The following is a 21,420-nucleotide window of genomic DNA, read 5'->3' as shown; positions in this document are numbered from 1 at the left end:
GGACCCAGGTTCGATTCTGGCATTGGGTGACTGTGCGGAGTTTGCACGTTCTCCCTGAGTTTGCGTGGGTTTCCTCCGGGTGCTCCCGGTTTACTCCCATAGTCCAAAGATTTGCAGCTTAGGTTGATTGGTTGTGCTAAATTGCCCCTTAGTGTCAGAGGGATGAGCATGGTAAATGCATGGGGTGATAGGGTCTGGGTGGGATTGTTGTCGGTGCAGATTCGATGGGCTGAATGACTTCCTTCTGCACTGTAGGGATTCTATAATCATAATTACTGAGGGGTAGAGGCTCGGAATGTGCAATATTTCAAAGGTGTGTGATTTTTGCAGAGCTATCTAAGGAGCTCTTGCAGTTATATGACAATGTTAAATATTTCAGCTCCAGGGCCAGAAGTGATTTTTATCATTAATCAGTGCATGAGGAGGGAGAGTGCAGAGAGACGATTAGTTCTTACTGCTGCTGCTGCCGTTATGACAACTCTCCAACAGGATTGTATTTCCTCCACACTAAGTGTGACAGAGCTTTTCCGATCCAATATTCTGCCCTCCTCCTCACAATGCTGAGTGATACAAGGACAAGGTTTCAAAAGCAATGACATGATCCCTCTAGCAACTAAAATCACTGCACTGACTGTGACTCGGAATGTATGTGCTTTAAAATATTAATGTTACACATTCAACAAAACGTATAATAGGAAGGTAAATGTAATTGCATCATGCTGCTGTTGCACTGTGCATTTTGGATCTAATTGTATTGCTCTCAAGGGAAGATTAGCTCCAAATGTTTGGTACAACGATACTAATTCTAAGATTTAATAAGGGTGGGGAAGAATATGGTCCCTTTACTGCAGCTTGAGAATGTGGATAATGCTGACATCCACATCCCATAGCAAACATATTAATATTGGAGGGCAAGAGCTAGACTCTCATCCATTTGTGCCTCTGATTCTATTGCCTTTGTATTACATACTCATTGCCACACCAACCTTTGCTTCTTTAGCTTTCTGCTGCTGTAACTAATGATTGCAATGCAAATTTAACATTTTGTTTTCTTTCTTTCTGGCTGGCCAGCAATGTTAAAGTCCATCCATAATTGTCCGTGAGAAGGTGGTAGTGAGCCGCTTTCTTGTACTGTGGTGTAGATACAACCACAGCGCTGTTAGGGAGTTCCAGGATTTTAACCCAGCCACAGTGATATATTTCCAAGTCAGGATAGTGCGTGGCTTGGAGGGGAACTTGTAGGTGATGGTGTTCCCATACTCTTGTTCTTCTGGATGGTAACGGTTGTGGGCTTGGGAGGTGCTGTCAAAGGAGCCTTGGCGAGTTATAGCAGTGTATCTTGTACACATGGCTGTTGCTATTTGTTGGTAGTGGAGGGAGTGAATGTTTGTGGGTAGGGTGCTAATCAAGTGGGCTGTTTGTCCTGGATGGTATCGAGTTTCTTGAGTATTGTTGGAGCTGCACCCATCCAGGCAAATGATGGGTGTTCCATCACACTCCCGACTTGTACCTTGTAGATGGTCAACAGGTTTTAGGGAGTCAGGAGGTGAGTTACTTGCCATAAAATTCCCAGCCACTGACCTGCTCTTGTAGGCTCAGTATTTATATGGCTAGTCCAATTCAGTTTTGGTCAATGGTAACCTCCAGGGTGTTGAAAGTGGGGGATTTAGACTTGATATTGTAATTGAATGTCAAGGGGCAATGGTTGAAGGTGGTCATTGCGTGGCACTTCTCTGATATGGGGTAGGGGCGGCACGGTAGCACAGTAGTTAGCACTGCTGTTTCACAGCTCCAGGGACCTGGGTTCGATTCCCGCTTGGGTCATTGTCTGTGTGGAGTTTGCACATTCTCCTCGTGTCTGCGTGGGTTTCCTCCGGGTGCTCCAGTTTCCTCCCACAGTCCAAAGATATGTGGGTTAGGTGCATTGGCCATGCTGAATTGCCCCTTAGTGTCCCAGGATGCGTAGGTTAGAGGGATTGGCGGGGTAAATATGTGGGGTTGCGGGGATAGGGCCTGGGTGGGATTGCTGTCAGTGCAGACTCAATGGGCAGAATGGCCTCCTTCTGCACTTAGGGATTCTATGATTCATAATGTCATAACACATACAATGAAACCAATTTAGCCAATTGTATGATCATCCTCCCTGCCTCAGGGTGGTACTGTAATACATTAAATTTAAGTGTGAATGGACAAACGTGTTCCAAGTTCCTCTAATGCTCTGATAGCAGCCCTACATGCTTTGTGTGTTGAATACCAGACAGGCACCACTACAGGCGAACATGCTGCTGCCAGTACAAGTGCTGTTTAATTACCTTATTGATGTTGACACCAGTAGTATTATTACAGCATGAGTTAATAAATGGCGTTCCTTTTAATTTACAAGATTTGTGTTTAAACCATCTCTGGAGGAGAATCTCTGTGCCAGTAGAGACACAAGTATGGTTTTACGAGTATGGAAAGATTACTGGTGCATTTAGGACTTCTGGCAGTGTAGAACTATATTAGAAATGCACCATCACTCTCTCATACCTGGTCATCTCCATACAGAATCATGCAGTCGTCTTCACCTGTGGAACTGGTAGATAAAAGAAATTAAATTCATGCCATTGCACAATAGCCTCTCATCGCCCTTCACAGATATTTGGGCCACTTTGCAGCCCAAGAGATCACGGAATGTAATTCTGATTCAATGTCACTGCCAGCAGCCCTGAGGACTTCCTTTCTTTATTTTTTTTAAAAGTGAAACCACAATGAAATGTTCATCTGTTCATTTTACAAGCTCTATGATAGTATTGGAGGCAGTATGTTGGGATAATCCAAGAATAGGCTGAATGTTGTGATTTATTGGCTCGGGGGTTGGTTCCTGAACGATGACTTAGGATGTAATTTCTCACTCATTTTAATTTTGTAATCTTGTAAAATGTAAAAAACAGACAAGCGGTGTATGATTCTGATGCTCTTTTAAAAAGATTCAAATTGACGTTACACTGCAGAGTGCCTGACCAGTGGACATTTCTTACCAATAATCAAGCTGCAGTGGTCCAGTTTCCAAACCAGCGATCTGACAATATGGCTCCAAGGTCGACAGCTCATAAATCTGAATTTCCCGATCTCTAAACGGAAGAAGATAAGAAATACAAAATCCAACTTTCAAATGCCTCATGTCTCTTCACGTGACATACAAAATAAAGCTGACAGGAAGAAGCCATACCCAGTAGTTAGGATGAATTTGTTATATTGAGACATGATGGTGAAGTCAGTTATCCATTTCGGCTTACGGCCAACGGGCCTCTCCTGAAAAGTAAAGGCGGCGGAGCTTTCATTATCCTTCCAGCTTGTATTTGGGCATCTTTACTTTAATAAACATGATAAAGTTTAAAGTTGATTTATTAGTGTCACAAGTAGGCTTACATTAACACTGCAATGAAGTTACTGTGAAAATCCCCTAGTCGCCACACTCCGTTTGGGTGATAGCTCGCTGGCTAAATGTCGTGTGTGATGCAGCACTAAGCCACACGTGAAAAAATGTGACCTTTAGGTGTGATACCCAACTGATGGTGTCAAGTTAACGGGACCACATCAGAAGTCACTTTGGTCAGAGAATGGGAAAATTGGGAATGACTCTTTTACATTTGGCCTGGTTTTAGGTGGCAGTCGATCACAGGTAATCACACACCACACTATTGCTTGGGTACACGGAGGGAGAATTTAGCACGGCCAATGCACCTAACCAGCACGTCTTTCAGACTGTGGGAGGAAACTAGAGCACCCGGAAGAAACACACGCCGATACGGGGAGAATGTGCAGACTCCACACAGACAGTGACCCAAGCCAAGAATCGAACTCGGGTCGCTGGCACTGTGAGGCAGCAGTGCTAGCCACTAATAAAATCCTGCACACACACACACACACACACACAGTTGGTGCAATAATGAGCTATCACAGCAGCCTGATATTCACTGATATGGCCACTCACAAGGTTAATTGCTGGTGGGTCCTGTGATCATGGAGGGTGGGGATCCAGGGCAACATTGGCCCAAATTATGTTTTGGGTCCCAGAGGAGTGGGAATTGAATTGGGATCCCCATTCTGCACAGCAAAATAACTCCATAACTGTCTTGCTGCCCAGACAGTTGAGCGGTGTCAGAAAACTGTGTAGGAAAATACTCAACAGTACTTTGGGGAAAAAAAGCCCTCAGTGTATATTACAGGAAAACCCTGCTGGTCAGAACCATCTCTGTGCATTACACCAATGAATAGGGATAAAGGGACACATAACTATCCCAAAATCAGACCCAAATATTGTACAGCTTAGCAATTGCAGGAGTATTTTATAAACTTCTGCTGGTGACACATTGGTCAGATGGTTCTGTTTGAAGTCCATCTCCATGAGTTCAATGATTGGAAATTGTAATTGTTTATACGTACAAAGAGTTTTCTGCTTCGTTTGAGTTTTAGCTCAGCTGACCAGAAAGAAATAATCCCGTCCTCCCGCATCATGATGAAGGTATTATCGGGTGTGAAGTAAATGCGCAGGATCTGCTCTGCATGAAGGAGCTCCCGGATTGTGGCAGGGAGGGAGAAGGAGATCCGTTTGGACCGTGTGTGGGATTCTTCAACCTCCTTGTACTTCAGTTGCATGTAGGTACAGAATTCATCCTGTCAAAGAAATAATTACTTTCAACAGGGTACAGGGACCACTGAAGGACACGGAAAAGGATAAACAGATGAGAAGCAGTAAAATGATCAAAAAGCCTGAGATCAGAGGAGGAATGACACAAAGATCAGAAGGAATATATTTCAGCAAGTCATTGGTGAAACAGAATTAGAATCGGCTTCGATTTGGATTCTGTGTTTTGTATTTTCACGGGCAATCCATTTGCTGAAGGTCAGCAACCAACAGGCCATTCAGCCTGTCCTTTTTTGTGCCAGCCCTCTGCAACAGAAACTCGCTCAGTGCCACTCCCCCACCTTCTCCACAGTATAAAGTCTCACAACGCCAGGTAAAAGTCCAACAGGTTTATTTGGAATCATGAGCTTTTGGAGCACTGCTCCTTCATCAGGTGGATGCCTGGTGAGTGAGTCACTCACCTGACGAAGGAGCAGCGCTCCAAAAGCTTGTGTTTCCAAATAAACCTGTTGGACTGGTGTCATGAGACTTCTTACTGTGCCCAACCCAGTCCAACACCAGCATCTCCACATCACCTTCTCCACAGCACTGCAAATCTTTCTTGACATCTTTCTCAGACAATGGGGGAGCCTAAATGGTGAAGGTGCAAATAATCACTAGTTATCCTGCAGAGCAAGAAACAGAAGTTTATTGGATTATGTCAGGCTCTCCGAGCACAGTAACATATTCATAAAATGTTGGGTGGAATTTAATGCCCTGCATCATGGCACGTTTGCTGGTGGAGAGGCCTGTAATCAGGTAGGAGGGTGGCAGCTGTGGACCCCACCGCCATCCAGTCACCATCCTGATAAAGACCTCAGAGAGCCACACCCTCCCCATTCACCCACCTTTGCTGCCGAATCGACTCCTTCCCCGTGACACCCTACCCCAAAATGTCACTCATCCGTGGTCTTCCTCCCTTGTTGGGGGAGGAAGTCTTGACCTTAAGCAACTAATGCTGCTACCAGAGTAAAACAGCTGTGAGAAAACTGATTTTCCAGTGGGTCTCACTGTCGATTTTCTAGTGGGTTCACTGTCGATTTTCCAGCAAATTCACTGCCAATTTTCCAGTGGGTCTCACTGCCAATCTTCCACTAAGGGGATTGTGGAATACAGCACCCCTTACAATCCAGCCCATGGACACCACATTAACTTGTTGCTATGATACTGCATCCTGATGATTTATTTGCTCTTGGGCTGGTGTCTTATTTTTCTCACTAAAGTTAGACAAAGCAATCAAATACCTCTGATCAATTTCCAGATCTCAAGCATTGACAAGCGGGGCTGATTGGATCCAAACCATACCGTGCAATATAATAATAAATATTCACATGTTTGATTCACTGACCACTATTTGAACCCATTTATAAATTTCACAGTGGTCACTGGTATTTCACAGCTGAAGGTGAACACATTGGTCAGGATTTTCCAGCCCTTCATGCCATCAGGATCTTCCAGCCCCACCGACATGAATGGGGATTTCAATGGTTCGCCATACCCGCTGCGGGGGTCCTGTCGCGCAGGGACTGGAAAGTTAAGGCCTCCAGTTCTGAAAGACTTGCTGTTATTGTACAGTTCCATGCTTCGCAGAAGGGAACAGGAAGCAAATTAAAAGCTAAAGTTAAAGTTTATTTATTAGTCACAAGTAGGCTTACATTAACACTGCAATGAAGTTACTGTGAAATCCCCTGGTCGCCACACTCTGGCGCCTGTTTGGACACACTGAAGGAAAATTTAGCATGGCCAATTCACCTAACCAGCACACCTTTCAGAGGGAACCGGAGGAAACCCACGCAGACACTGGGAAAACGTGCAAACTCCACACAGACAGTGACCTAAGCCGGGAATCGAACCCTGGTCCCTTGTGCTGTGAGGCAGCAGTGCTAACCACTGTGCCCCTGTGAAAAACTGACATTTAAAATGAAACTCTGGAAACAATCAGCAGCTCTGGCAGCATCCGGTGAGAGAGTTAATGTTCCCAGTCGATTATGAGTCGAGTTATGTAAACGAGTCTTATTCAAGTGGAAATGTTAACAGTATGCAACAGTGGCCTTGAAAAAGACAGCAACATAGACAGAAGAAGCAATCTCATTACAATGGACTGGAATCGAGGGGTGAGAATAAAAGGTTTTGCAGCCTGTGCTGATTTTAAATATATATCCTAATGTGGGTGTTATTAAAAAGAAATCAGCAAGTGTCAAAAAATTATTATTTTACATAGTGCTAATTACTAATCTCTTTTTAAAAGTAAATAACCTTTTCTCCTCTGCAGTTATTTCATGTAGTTGCCCTTTTCCTGAATATCTATCTAATTTAAAGCTTCAAGCAGCTTAATGATGTTTTTCCCCTGGTGTGAATTCAGCCAATTTCTGAAAATGAGAGCAGATTTGATGGCTTTAAGCAACGAATGCTGATGGCACAACTAGAAATACAGAGCCTGTTCTGCCCATTCATTATCATCATGGCTGATCATCAAATTCAGTACCCTGATACCCCCCTTCCCCCCATATCAAAAGTTTTTTAAGTTTTAAAGTTTACATATTAGTCACAAGTAAGGCTTACATTAACACTGCAATGAAGTTACTGTGAAATTCCCCTAGTCGCCACACTCCGGCGCCTGTTCGGGTACACTGAGGGAGAATTTAGCATGGCCAGTGCACCTAACCAGCACATGTTTCAGACTGTGGGAGGAAACCGGAGCACCCAGTGGAAACCCACGCAGACACGGGAAGAACGTGCAAACTCCACACAGACCCAAGCCGGGAATCAAACCCGGGTTCCTGCCACTGTGAGGCAGCAGTGCTAATTACTGTGCCACCGTGCTGCCCATATCAAACAGATATCCAAGTTGTTTTAAATATCAAAGAGTTTCTGCTGCAGAAACTCTTGTCAGGCACTGAGTTCCAGGTCCCTATCACCTCCTGGGTGAAAAGATGTTTCCTCATCTCTCCTCCAATCCTTCTGCCAATTACTTTAAAATCCAAGTCCCCTGGTTTTGAACCCCTCTACTATGGTAAATGGATCATCCTTACTTACCTTATCTAGACCCCTGATAATTTTATACTCCTCAATTAAGTCACTCCTCAGCCTCCTCCAACTCCAAGGATAACAATACCAGCCCAACCAATCTTTCCTCGTAACTAAAATTCCCTGGCAGCTGGGTGAACTGATTCAGAAAAGTTATTGTGCCTATTGAAGCCCACTGAAGTGGTGGAGGCTACCTCGTTGAATATGTTTAAATCACGGATAGATGGATTCCTGATCGGTAAGGGAATTAGGGGTTATAGGGATCAGGCGGGTAAGTGGAACTGATCCACTTCAGATCAGCCATGATCTTATTGAATGGCGGGGCAGGCTCGAGGGGCTAGATGGCCTACTCCTGCTCCTATTTCTTATGTTCTTATTGTGTAACGAGATGATTCACTTCAGGAAATACACAGTTGTTGATTTGGGTGATCACGTAATTTTAACTGTGCGTGTTTATTTAACTCTTTTACAGTTGGCTTCTTGCAGTCAGTTGACGACGGCATCAAAAGCTCTTTTGGATCCCACTAGCTGCTGCCCTCCCTGGCCTCTCCAGTATCCATATATGCTTTTGTGTCAGCCATGGTTTAGTTGGCAGCACCTTTGAGTCAGAAGGTTGGGGGTTCAATTCGCACTTGAGGACTTGCGCACACTATTCCAGGCTGATGCTGGAGTGGAGTAATGAGGGAGTGCTGCACTGTCAAAGGTGCCATTTTTCAGAGCATTGTAAAATAGCAGTGAGTATGTTAACAAATGAACGGTCACAATGTTGCACGTACCCAATCAATCTGCTCATTCGCAGAATAATCAATCTTTCGGAAGAGTTCTTCAATCTGGTCATCATGCTGGAATGAAGAACGGAACAGTGAAATACGTTATACCAGAAACTATAAACACCATCTTCCACTGAGGTCAAGAATAAAACAAGAAACACCAAGAAAAAAAAGGCTATTTAGTTTATTGGAGGTCGGTTCTAACTAGCTCTCCCATTATAGCACACAGCAACATTCTGAATATTACCGACATCTTTATCCTCCTCCCTGATAGATTACTCCAAATATTCATCATTCTGAGTTAAGAAATACCTACTTTACATTGACTTTGTGGTGAACTTCTTTCTTAACTGGTTTAGAGGCATAGAGTCATAGAGGTTTACAGCATGAAAACAGGCCCTTCAGCCCAACTTGCCCATGCCGCCCTTTTTTAAAAACCCGTAAGCTAGTCCCAATTGCCCGCATTTGGCCCATATCCCTCTATACCCATCTTACCCATGTAACTGTCTAAATGCTTTTTAAAGGACAAAATTGTACCCGCCTCTACTACTACTTCTGGCAGCTTGTTTCAGACACTCACCACCTCTGTGTGAAAAAATTGCCCCTCTGGACCCTTTTGTATCTCTCCCCTCTCACCTTAAATCTATGCCCTCTAGTTTTAGACTCCCCTACCTTTGTGAAAAGATATTGACTATCTGATCTATGCCCCTCACTATTTTATAGACCTCTATAAGATCACCCCTCAGCCTCCTATGCTCCAGAGAAAAAATTCCCAGTCTATCCAGCCTCTCATTATAACTCAAACCATCATGCTACCACTAGGTAGCATCCTAATAAATCTCTTCTGCCCTCTTTCTAGTTTAATAATATTCTTTCTATAATGGGGTGACCAGAACTGTACACAGTATTCCAAGTGTGGCCGTACCAATGTCTTGTACAACTTCAACAACTCCTGTATTCAATGTTCTGACCAATGATACGAAGCATGACTCCACTTTCAAGGAGCTATGAACCTGTACCTCTAGATCTCTTTGTTCTGTAGCTCTCCTCAACACCCACCATTAACTAAGTAAATCCTGCCCTGGTTCAATCTACCAAAATGCATCACCTCGCATTTATCTAAATTAAACTCAATCTGCCATTCATCAGCCCACTGGCCCAATTGATCAAGATCCCGTTGCAATCCGAGATAACCTTCTTCACTGTCCACTATGCCACCAATCTTTGTGTCATCTGCAAACTTACTAGCCATGTTTCCTTTATTTTTATTCAAATCATTAATATAAATGACAAATAACAGTGGACCCAGCACTGATCCCTCAGGCACACCACTGGTCACAAGCCTCCAGTTTGAAAAACAACCCTCTGTAACCACCTTCTGGCTTCTGTCAAGAGCCAATTTTATATCCATTTGGTTACCTCACCCTGGATCCCGTGAGATTTAATCTTATGCCACCATACGGTATCTTGTCAAATACCTTACTAAAGTCCATGTAGACAACATCAACTGCACTGCCCTCATCTACCTTCTTGGTTACCCTTCAAAAAACTCAATCAAATTTGTGAGACATGATTTTCCACTCACAAAGCCATGCTGACTGTCCGTAATCAGTCCTTGCATCTCTAAATGCCTGTAGATCCTGTCTCTCAAAATACCCTCCAACAATTTACCCACCACAGATGTGAGGCTCATTGGCCTGTAGTTCCCAGGCTTTTCCCTACAGCCTTTTTTAAACAAAGGCACAACATTTCTTTCCAGGTTGAGCTTCTCTGAGCTTACCTTGAACGTTTGTCTCTTTACGCCACACATTTACTGCCTCCTTGATGCCCTCTCCAATGTCAGTGTGAGCTTTTGTTTCAGCCATAGCCCAGTTGATGGAACGCTCACCTCCCAGTCCGTTTGGGCTGAACTTTATGTGGAGTCTCATCATAAAAGTCAGGGGTGAGCCCGCCTGCCCATTTCTAGCTCACTCCGTTGCCATTTAATGGTGTCAGGCCTTTGACTTGAGGCAGTCCTTCCACCCCCATAGAAGAGGAAGTCCCACCTCAGAGAGTCACTGGTCACATGATCAGGAGCTCTCTCATCCCAGCAGCAGCACCGGGAGTAGTGGCCATAGGTGGAACTGCAGGGAGTCTCCCAAAGAAGAGCAGCCATGGGGTGTGGGCTGAGGCAAGCCCAGGGTCACACTGGGGCCGACTGGCAGGCCCTAGTGAGGGGAGTGGGGAGACCGAAATTGAGACCTTGGGAGGGACAAACTTTTTTGGAGGGGCGGGAAGGGAGGGAGGACTGTTGGGTACAAAGTGTTCAAGAAGGTACCAACAACACCATCAATCATCCCCATCGGTGAGACCAGACTGGACACTTGGACCAACTTTCCCTGCCACTGGTAAAATCCCAGCGATGGCAGGAGCGAGCCATTAAGTGGTTATTAAATGTACATAGCTGGTGGCTATGGCAATGGACATGGCACCACGGGTACAGCACCCAACTTTGCACCCCCCACCCAACACAATTCAGCCCTATAAGTAGTTTGTGTCCTGCCCCAGGACTTGAGCACAAAAATCAAGGCTGGCACCACAGTGTGGTACGAAGGGAGTACTGCACTGTCAGAGATGCCATCTTTCAGATAAGACATTAAACCAAGGCCCAGTCTTCCCTCACAGGTGAATGTAATGGCCTCCAGTCCCACCAGCGAGGCCTTCACACTGGTCCCCATTGGTAGGGACCATCTGTGATCCACACCAGTGAGGACCTCGACCAGCGAGGGGGCGAAGGTAAGTGGGCCCAGATAATTGCGTCCTGGGCTTGTTAATGAGATGCTAAGCATGTCATTAATATTTAAATCAGTCTGGCAGCCTCCTGGCTGTCCCAGCCCCCTGGGAGTTGGGAGTCTCTCTATGTTAATCCTCTGGTATGTGCACTTCTCTCTGTAGATATGCATGTGAAGGTACTGGTGGGTGGCACAGAACGACTCATAGGGTCCCTACAGTGCAGAAGGAGGTCATTCGACCCATCGAGCCTACACTGACAACAATCCCTCCCAGGCCCTATCCCCGTAACCCCACACATTTACCCTGCTTGTCCCCCTGACACTGAGGGACAATTTAGCATGGCCAATCAACCTAACCTGCACATCTTTGGATTCTGCTGCAATGTGACCTGTTGGTGCCCCTCCAAAAGTCCCCCTCTCCTCTCCCTGTAAACCCAGATTATCGAGCCAGCAGCAGAAGAGTTGCCACATTGCGCATTGAAGCAGAAATTAGTCTCAACGAGGGTCACCAAAATGATTTGAAAATCCATCACTCAATCATCTTACAAGGCCCTATCAATAAGTTTGTGTGTGTAGCTGTTGCCTTAGCAGCCAGGGACACCCACTCCAGAAGAAGGGTAGAGAGTTCATTTAGTATTCTGTCCACACAAGTATTGGGAAACAGTGGGGAAACGGTGTGCGGGATCAAATGTTGTCTCTTCCACATTTAACACCAAAGCCCTTTTCCTTCTCCCCCAGAAATGTGCACAAATTGTAAAGAAGATGGAGGTCTGATGATGCAGATTTTTGCCTATTTTTCCACTTGGCTTTGTTCATTAATGTTTCTTAGTGGGTGCAAATGCTGCAAAATTAAATCATTGTTTAAATAGTTTAGATCAAAGAGTTTAGGCTCTGCATGAGTGGAGATATGATCAAGAATAATTGCTCAAGGAAGTCTCACTAATTCACTTTAACCCGTGATTTCAGTCCCTCTCGGGCACCACAAGCCGAGTACCTATTGGAACGCTTCTCCAAGTGATGGTTCACAACTGCAGACGGTATCCTGGTCTGATCTTTATGCTTGGGTGGAAACCTTGCCATTGAGTTGGATGCTTGGTGAAAATAGTTAAGGATTCTGTTTCTTCACAGAACATTGACAGATACGTTAAATAGCACATAGGCAAGTTTCACCCCCATTGAATGAGAACAATGAGTTACTGACCTGTACCTCACTGTCCAAAGATGTGCGGGTTAAGTTGATTGGCAACGCTACTAAAGTTGATCCTAGTGTCAGGGGATTAGCAGGGTCAATGTGTGGGGTTACGGGAATAGGGCCTGGGTGGGATTGTGGTCGGTACAGACTCAATGGGCCAAATGGCCGTCTTCTCCACTATAGGGATTCTATGATTCTATGAACCAAGTAAGTAATTGTTCATTGGAAAACACAATGGGCGGGATTTTATGGCCTCGCTCGAGCGAGATCGGAAGTTCCACCCAAGGTCAACGAACCTTTCCGTGGTCTGCCCCTCGCCTGCTCTGATTCTGTGGCGGGCAGGGCGGTAGAATTCTGGCAATTTTATCTGTCTTATAGTACTGATTAATGTGGTGTTGCTGTGTCATGTCTTTCATATCCTTTCCAGTGAGCAGTGGATCAGAACAGGAATTAATAATAAAATTGGCTCCACTCAATGCTTTTGTCAATTACACCGGCATCTTGAGATGTGAATTAATAATGCAGCATGAAAATATTACTTGGACAGAATCTCGATGGAAGGGGTCTGAGGCAGTGTGGGAGGAACCCATGGCTGTGCCCTTCAGATTTTTCAGGGAGCCACCTCACACTTATTAGATTCTCAACACGGAGATGAAGGCTTCGCTAATTGAACTTACAGAATCATAGAATCCCTACAGTGCAGAAGGAGGCCATTCAGCCCATTCAGTCTGCACTGACCACAATCCCACCCAGGCCCTATCCCTGTAACCCCGCATACTTATCCCGTTAATCCTGCTAAACTACGCATCCTGGGACACTAAGGGGCAATTTAGCATGGCCAATCAACCTAACACACACATCTTTGGACTGTGGGAGAAAACCGGAGCACCCGGAGGAAACCCACGCAGACATGGGGATAATGTGCAAACTCCACACAGACAGTGACCCAAGCCGGGAATCGAACCCAAGTCCCTGGAGCTGTGAGGCAATAGTGCTAACCACTGTGTCATCGTGCCGCCCCTCATGAACACTTTATTGAGAAGTTAAAGTTGGAAGCATGAACTAATGGTGCGCTTTTACACCAGACTGTAATAGTCATTGGGGTCACGTTAGAGATGATCGTGTTGAGCACTTAAACCTGAGAGGAATGTGAGCAGGGTTGAGGCACCAGCCATTTAGGAGCAGAGCTGCAGGATACTGGCAAGGTGCTCAATCAAACTCTGTCAAATGCATTGTTCAATCAGTCATGGGCCACATTAACAACTCCTCACCGGTCAGCAGAATTAGTCGTGAGAGGAAATATCAATCCCCTTTAATTGGGAAACGTGCTCAGCACAGAGAGGAAATAATGAACATAGAACATAGAACATAGAACAGTACAGCACAGAACAGGCCCTTCGGCCCACGATGTTGTGCCGAGCTTTATCTGAAACCAAGATCAAGCTATCCCACTCCCTATCATCCTGGTGTGCTCCATGTGCCTATCCAATAACCGCTTAAATGTTTCTAAAGTGTCTGACTCCACTATCACTGCAGGCAGTCCATTCCACACCCCAACCACTCTCTGCGTAAAGAACCTACCTCTGATATCCGTCCTGTATCTCCCACCACGAACCCTATAGTTATGCCCCCTTGTAATAGCTTCATCCACCCGAGGAAATAGTCTTTGAACGTTCACTCTATCTATCCCCTTCATCATTTTATACACCTCTATTAAGTCTCCCCTCAGCCTCCTCCGCTCCAGAGAGAACAGCCCTAGCTCCCTCAACCTTTCCTCATATGACCTACCCTCCAAACCAGGCAGCATCCTGGTAAATCTCCTCTGCACTCTTTCCAGCGCTTCCACATCCTTCTTATAGTGAGGTGACCAGAACTGCACACAATATTCCAAATGTGGTCTCACCAAGGTCCTGTACAGTTGCAGCATAACCCCACGGCTCTTAAACTCCAACCCCCTGTTAATAAAAGCTAACACACTATAGGCCTTCTTCACAGCTCTATCCACTTGACTGGCAACCTTTAGAGATCTGTGGATATGGACCCCAAGATCTCTCTGTTCCTCCACAGTCTTCAGAACCCTACCTTTGACCCTGTAATCCGCATTTAAATTTGTCCTACCAAAATGAATCACCTCACATTTATCAGGGTTAAACTCCATTTGCCATTTTTGAATGTCATGAATGTCATGAATGTCAGAACTGCCCACTCCCAGCACTTACAACTCCATGAAATCCCAGACAATTTTTCATTATCTTCTTGAATGCTTCCACATCCAAGTATTTCCTTCCAGTGTTTTCAAACTCCTAAAAATAACAGAAGCAAAGGAAGATTTACTTTTCACACATTAAGCCCATATTTTAATTACTGAGACTGTGTTCCACACAGCACAAACTACAGGCCCGATGCGGGGTGCATTACTGCAGTGGGTCAGGCAGGAATCCCATAGACAGCGGAACACAAGACCATTTTAACTCCAGGTCTCATTAGAATAGTAGGACTGGGCCATCCTCACACTGCCCGTAGAAACGGACAGCCCACGCTGTGTAAGGCAAGCTCCAAGCACCTGCCAATCGTACTTCCAGCGTGAATGTGTTTCTATAAGCAGTGTTGCCTTTCCTATTTTAATTTGCTGTGCTCAGACTGCATTAAGCACTGCGAGATGTTATATTTATTTATTACTGTCATATGTAGGCTTACATTAACACTGCAATGAAGTTACTGTGAAAATGCCCTAGTCGCCACACTCCGGCGCCTGTTCAGATACACTGAGGGAGAATTTAGCGTGGCCAGTGCACCTAACCAGCACGCCTTTCGGACAGTGGGAGGAAACCAGAGGAAACCCACACAGATACGGGGAGAATGTGCAGACTCCGCATAGACAGTGACCGAAGCTGGGAACTGAACCCGGGTCCCTGGTGCTGTGAGGCAGCAGCGCTCACCATAGTGTCACCATGCCACCTGTTGTAGTTGGTTTCTTGAAGTTAAGAATGAGCAAGAAGGCTGCCCTACCATTCTCTCCTGTCTCTCTGGGGGATTTAGTTGAGAAGGTGAGGGGAAGGAGGGTGAAATCCCCCTTAGCTGTTTTGCAGCTTTGACAGAAACTTAAATGGCTGCCGTGCAGATCCGGATTCAACATCAAGGGAGACTGGACTCTGATCTAGACCTACCATAACACAAGACTGTATGCAGCTGCATCTCAACATTCATACATCGCCATGCTATATTTCTAGCATCTGGACTATCTGGAAATGCTCTTTCCTTTGTCTTATTTTGTTAATGCCATCTTTCCATTACCATTAAAGTATGTTTTTTGTTTTATAATGTCGCATAAATGGTTTACAACATAATTAATTCATTCCACATAATTTCTTTATCCAGAAGATATGGTTGTACAAATTGTTTCGCTATTAATATCTCCCTGATGTTGTAGTTGTGCCTTTCTATCTTTCGCTTAACTTCTAATAAAAAGAGGTGTCGACAGCCACATTCTTCCCACTGTTTTAAACAGTCACATCATATTTGTACACCATTCCTTCCTTTTGCATGTGATGGTAACCACTGAGTATCATTCAGGGCTAATAACGGCCTGTTAGAATCAGATGACTACCCTGACTGAGTTAAGTGCCGCTCTGTTTGTCTTTTCAGAAACAGTTTCCAAACAGCCATCCCATTGCAACTCAATGAAATCACGTCAGAACAGCAGGCAGCAAAGTAAGCTGTGGTGTGGGCATCATAATTACAGAGGATATGTGTCCCTGCATAATTGTAACCCAGATTATTTGATGGAATGTAACATAATCCAATGCTTACCTTTTGTTTTTGGGTTCCGCCACTTATGGAATTGATTGGAATGTGCATGCTGCGGTGTCAGACCAAAGGTAAGGAGGGTCTTATTCACATTATTAGACCCACGGTAGCACAGTAGTTAATACTGCTGCCCCACAGCGCCAGGGACCTAGGTTCGATTCCTGGCTTGGGTCACTGTCTGCAGAGTCTGCACGTTTTTCCCGTGTCTGCGTGGATTTGCTCCGGATGCTCCGGTTTCCTCCCACAGTCTGAAAGAGGTGCTGGTTAGATGCATAGGCCATGCTAAATTCTCCCACGGTGTACCCAAATAGGCTATAGAGTGTAGCGACTAGGGGATTTTCACAGTAATTTTATTGCAATGTTAATGTAAGCCTACTTGTGACACTAATAAATAAACATAGTTTCCAAACTAAAAGGGTTTTTTGCCTGAAATAGACCCATGGTTCGACACATGGAGCTGGCTGCATCATCAGCGTTATCCGGGCAGTGAGATACCAGAAAACTTTCTGAGGCTATTCCTTTCCTCTCAACATCTGGTGAAGGCAGTGACTATCAATCCCAGAGTCTTGCTTAGCTCTGTATTCTGTATGTTGCTTCTTAAAAACTTTTGAGTTACTGATACGAGATAGCACTTTGGAGAAATGATAATTTTAATGGTGAATATTTAATTGGAGCTTAATGTGCTATAATTGTGACAGAATATTCTTACTTTTCTTCATGATACTGTAATTAAATGGATGCTTGTCTAATCGCCTGTCTCATTCACTCAAATCTTCTCATAATTTCATTCAGATCTTTGATAGTATGCTAGATTGAAAAGGAGGAAAAAACTCACCTCAAAGGCAGCCTGGATGCTCCTCAGATGTTCCAGGGAGACCTGTTGTTCGATCTGTAAATGAAATAAATAGTTGTTATTTATGTACTAAAACTGTTTTTTCTTTTAATTCATGGTGTGTGGGCAGGACCAGCATTTATCCTTATACAACTGAGTTGTTTTCTAGCCCATTTCAGAGGGTAATTAAGAGTAAAGGTCTGGTGTCACTTGTTGGCCAGACTGGAAAAGAATGGCAGATTTCTTTCATTAGCGAATCAGGTTTTTATTTCTAAATAAAATCCAGTAAGGGGGAGGAGAGAATTGGGTCTGAAACTGGTGACAACTTTCAATATCCGGTTTTGGATTGCTCTCCAGTAGTCCTTCTTAAGGACAATAGTTAGGCCATTGTATGCCCAGCACCAAAGGAGAGTGTGCACCACACTTATTCCATCATTTCTACACCAAAATTGTGTAAGGATCCTATGTGCATCATAGATGAGAAGCATTATTAGTTGGTATAAGTGGTAATGTCACTGGACTGGTAATCCATGTGCTAATGTCCTGGGGATGTGGGTTCAAATCCCAACACGGCAGCGGATATGATTTAAATTCAATTAATAAATCTGGAATTTTTTTTTCTTAATTCACTCGTGGGACATGGGCATCGTTGGCTGGCCAGCATTTATTGCCCATCCATAGTTGCCTTTGAACTGAGTGGCTTGCCAGGTCATTTCAGAGCGCAGTTGAGAGTCAACCACATTGCTGTGGGATCTGGAGTCACATGTAGACCAGGCCAGGTGAGGATGGCAGACTTTCTTCCCTAAAGGACATTAGTGAACAGATGTTATTTTTTTCCGACAATCAACAATGGTTTCATGGTCATTAGTAGATTCTTAATTTGAGATATTTTTTATTGAATTCAAATTCCACCATCTGGCGTGGCAGGATTCAAACCCAGGTTCCCAGAACATTAGCTGAGTTTCTGGATTAATAGTCTAGCGATAATGCCACTAGGCCATCGCTCCCCCTTGAATTGAAAGTTATTCTCAGTAATGATGAGCATGAAACTATCATTGTTATAAAAACCCATCTGGTTCACTAATGCCTCTTTTAGGGAAGGAAATCTGCCATCCTTACCTGGCTTGGCCTACATGTGACTCTGAATCCACAATAGAGTGGTTAGTGATTGATTCTTAACTGCCCTCTGAAATGACCTTCGCAAGTCGCTCAGTTCAGGGGATGGACAACTCATGCTGGCCTTGCCAGTGACGCCCACATTCCATGAATGAATAAAGAATCAAAAATAGAATCCTGCTTTGCATATCCTGTAAACTCTTGCCTGAAACAGACAAATACTCAACAATACTGGTTGGTGGAATAAAAGCCAAAACTGGACAGTAAATCCATTCCCACAATTTCTGAAGGCTGTGCCTGTGCTGACCTTGGTGCTGCTGTCCCATTCCTGTTGGGCAAAAGCCCCACTGTTTGTATTCACATTATTGCTACTGCAACATGAACATACAAACAATCCATTCTATATTCACCAAAATCTTACTCAACATTCATCTTACTCAACATTAATTTCTCCAAGAAACTGTCTACTCATTACTGTCTTGCAAATAGAAATGTTTTGGTGTGCGATCTGCCTTTGGTCAAGGACTAAGAGGAATCATTCTCCAGTAAAGGATACAATGCAAACCTGATGGGATTGTTAGAATGTAACCGGTGACAACTTAGTATTGGATGTAATGTGACCAATGGTACCAAGCTGTAAGGGTCAGCTGACCCAGTAAACCATGGAACCTATTACAGAATGATGGGATGGTCAGCTGACCAGCTGACTCACTATAAATAAGAACCTGTTGGGAATTGTGGGAAGCTTGGAGTGGCCCAGGGCGAGGCCCCAAGTTTGGAGTAATGAAGTTTCTTTATTAAACCCTTTCTTTGATTTATAAGTTGGAGTAAGTTTTGTTATATTTTTATTGTCTGCATTTGAAGAGTTCCTTCTGAAGAAATATGGATTTGGGTTTGAGAAAAGAGAGCAGGTGGTAAGGTTTTATTTTCTTTTGCAGACTTTCAATTTTAAAGTAAATATTTCAGTTGGCTGCTAGAAATTACCTCTCTGATTGAAAAAGGAAGAAATAACTTATCAAGAACAAACGATAAAAGTCTCGAGGACACAGTGTTTGCAGCCACGGCAGAATAAAAAAAACTGCATAAAGCAGACTTTCATTCACAACCATTTAAAAATTTACAATGCCACTGTGATAACTCGAGGCAACTCGGTAAGGGAGGTATAAAAGAAGGTTTATTCAATGAGAAGAAACTATTTTATTTACAACCAAAGGATTTGCAACACAATAACACAGGTCTGCTCCCGACAACTCCCCAACTCGTTCCGCCCACTTCCAGCCCAGGAATGTGCACCCTCGCTCCCAATTGGCAAAGATTCGCATGCTCGCGTTCCATTGGTTCCGACCTGGTCACGTGGCCCTCAAAGGATCGCCTCTTAAAGGGACCATACTACCCCAACCACTATCTTCTTTTTGACTATCAATGGCAGAATCAGAGAACCAGACATGCTGACCATTTGGCCCGTTGTGCCTGTGCTGATCCTGGTGCTATTGCAATCCAGGGCTAATTCACTGCAACACACACCCCGTAACCCTGCGTCTTTCTAAACTTCAAATATTGATCCAGTTTTCCATTGAAAGATGCTGTTGTCCCTACCTCTGTCCCTTGCTGTGGCACAGTATTCCTTACTCCAAAAACCCTTTGCATACAGAACTCTTTTCTAACCTCTCTATTCAGTCTCTGGGGTATTTTAACTTAGTAAAACAGGTGACAGTGAATTGGCAGTACATTTTACATCCGCCTCGATTGTTGCTTCCATTAAAGCAATAAAAATCAGGACTGATGTAAAACAGCCTGCTAATTTACTATCATCTGCTTTTCATGTCTGTACAAAATCAAAATCTGCCCTTCTCCTTGTAAATTGATGACTCTATTTACTGACTGACCAACTACACGGAATAATCATTTGCCATTCACTGTTAAATTTTGTCAAGATAACAAACCTCAATTAGATCTCTTCCTGGCCTTCTCTGCTCCAGTGGAAATACCCTAGGTGCCTTGGATGGGGTATGGCTGGAATAGTGGATTCAGACGGTTGCTCTGTTGAAACTGGCCCTTTATATCCAGATGGATAACGGCCAGATTTTCTACCTACCCTCCATTTTGGGGGTGGGGAGGATTGGATGGGGGGAAATCCCAGCCGTGATCTAATCGTGGTGGAATAGCAACAGAACCACGTTCCGATTCACATTCCAACAAGCATCAAGATAGAAATCGGGTTTCCACCATCTGCAGTTGCAGAAACGTTAGGACAGCTAGTTCTAATCTCTGGCATTGTTCTATGGCTTTAATACCCTTTATGTAATGGGGCATCTCAAACTGCATGCATATTTGATGGTTCATGCAAATATATCTTTATTACTTTGGTCCTAAATTCTAAATCGGGGGTCAGTTTAGCTCAGTTGGCTGGACAGCTGGTTAGTGATGCTGAGTGATGCCAACAGCATGGATTCGATTCCTGTACCAGCTGAGGTTATTCATGAAGGTCCTGACTCCTCAACCTTGCCCCTTGCCTGATATGTGGTGATCCTCATGTTAAAATGATTATGGTCACTGCCTATGGTCATCTGGGAGTATGGTGACTTTACCTTAACTTTACACTCTATCTACAAAACCAGAAAGTACATTTGTTTCAGTTATTATAAACATACCTTTTGTCATGTTTTAGTTCAATTTGCTAAATTTGGTGAGTGGTTTTATACAAACAAATTGAAAACAATTGTCAAATGCAACATAGAACCACAGAATCCCTACAGTGCAGAAAGAGGCCGATATGGCCCATCGAGTCTGCACCAATGGGCATTTTCTCCATTGTCCAAGATATCTACATTATTCACCTCAAAAACCACAACTCTGCAACTTCAATTCTCTGCATTGCTTCTCTGACTGTCCAACACTTAGAATTAGAGTGATGTAGCATTCATGATTCTCCTGGCTAATTTTGAGTTGATCATCCTTCTCATTTTTTGAAATGCACTTTTGCCATTCCAATGGGCATTTTCTCCCCCTTATCCCATCCCCCTAACCCCACGCAATTACCATGGCTAATCCACACAAGCCTATACACCTTGGGACACTAAGGGGGAATTTAGCATGGTCAATCCACCTACACATCTTTGGACTGTGGAAGGAAATGGGAGCAGCTGGAGGAAATCCCAGCAGACACAGGGAGAAAGTGCCAGACAGATAGTCAGCCAAGCCCAGAATCGAACCTGAGTCCCTGATGAAGCAAATGT

The 21,420-nt window shown here is 44.2% G+C and overlaps 1 protein-coding gene across 1 annotated transcript in view; it reads right to left on the bottom strand.

The window, feature by feature from the left end:
- wdr95 (WD40 repeat domain 95) overlaps positions 1–19,506 on the bottom strand; it is an 88,920-nt gene extending 69,414 nt beyond the window's left edge. The window contains exons 1-8 of the mRNA XM_078221451.1: positions 19,390–19,506; positions 17,072–17,125; positions 14,649–14,732; positions 8,473–8,538; positions 4,429–4,659; positions 3,212–3,294; positions 3,021–3,113; positions 2,530–2,575 (exon numbers count right to left, since the gene is read on the bottom strand). Coding sequence (XP_078077577.1) covers positions 2,530–2,575; positions 3,021–3,113; positions 3,212–3,294; positions 4,429–4,659; positions 8,473–8,538; positions 14,649–14,732; positions 17,072–17,125; positions 19,390–19,506 — 774 coding nt within the window. The remainder of the gene's footprint in view (positions 1–2,529; positions 2,576–3,020; positions 3,114–3,211; positions 3,295–4,428; positions 4,660–8,472; positions 8,539–14,648; positions 14,733–17,071; positions 17,126–19,389) is intronic.
- Between the last annotated feature and the right edge of the window lie 1,914 nt (positions 19,507–21,420).

This window comes from Mustelus asterias, chromosome 10, assembly GCF_964213995.1.
Source record: "Mustelus asterias chromosome 10, sMusAst1.hap1.1, whole genome shotgun sequence".
NCBI lineage: Eukaryota > Metazoa > Chordata > Chondrichthyes > Carcharhiniformes > Triakidae > Mustelus > Mustelus asterias.
The sequence above is the reverse complement of the archived record's forward strand: the minus strand, read 5'-3'. Positions and strand labels throughout refer to the sequence as shown.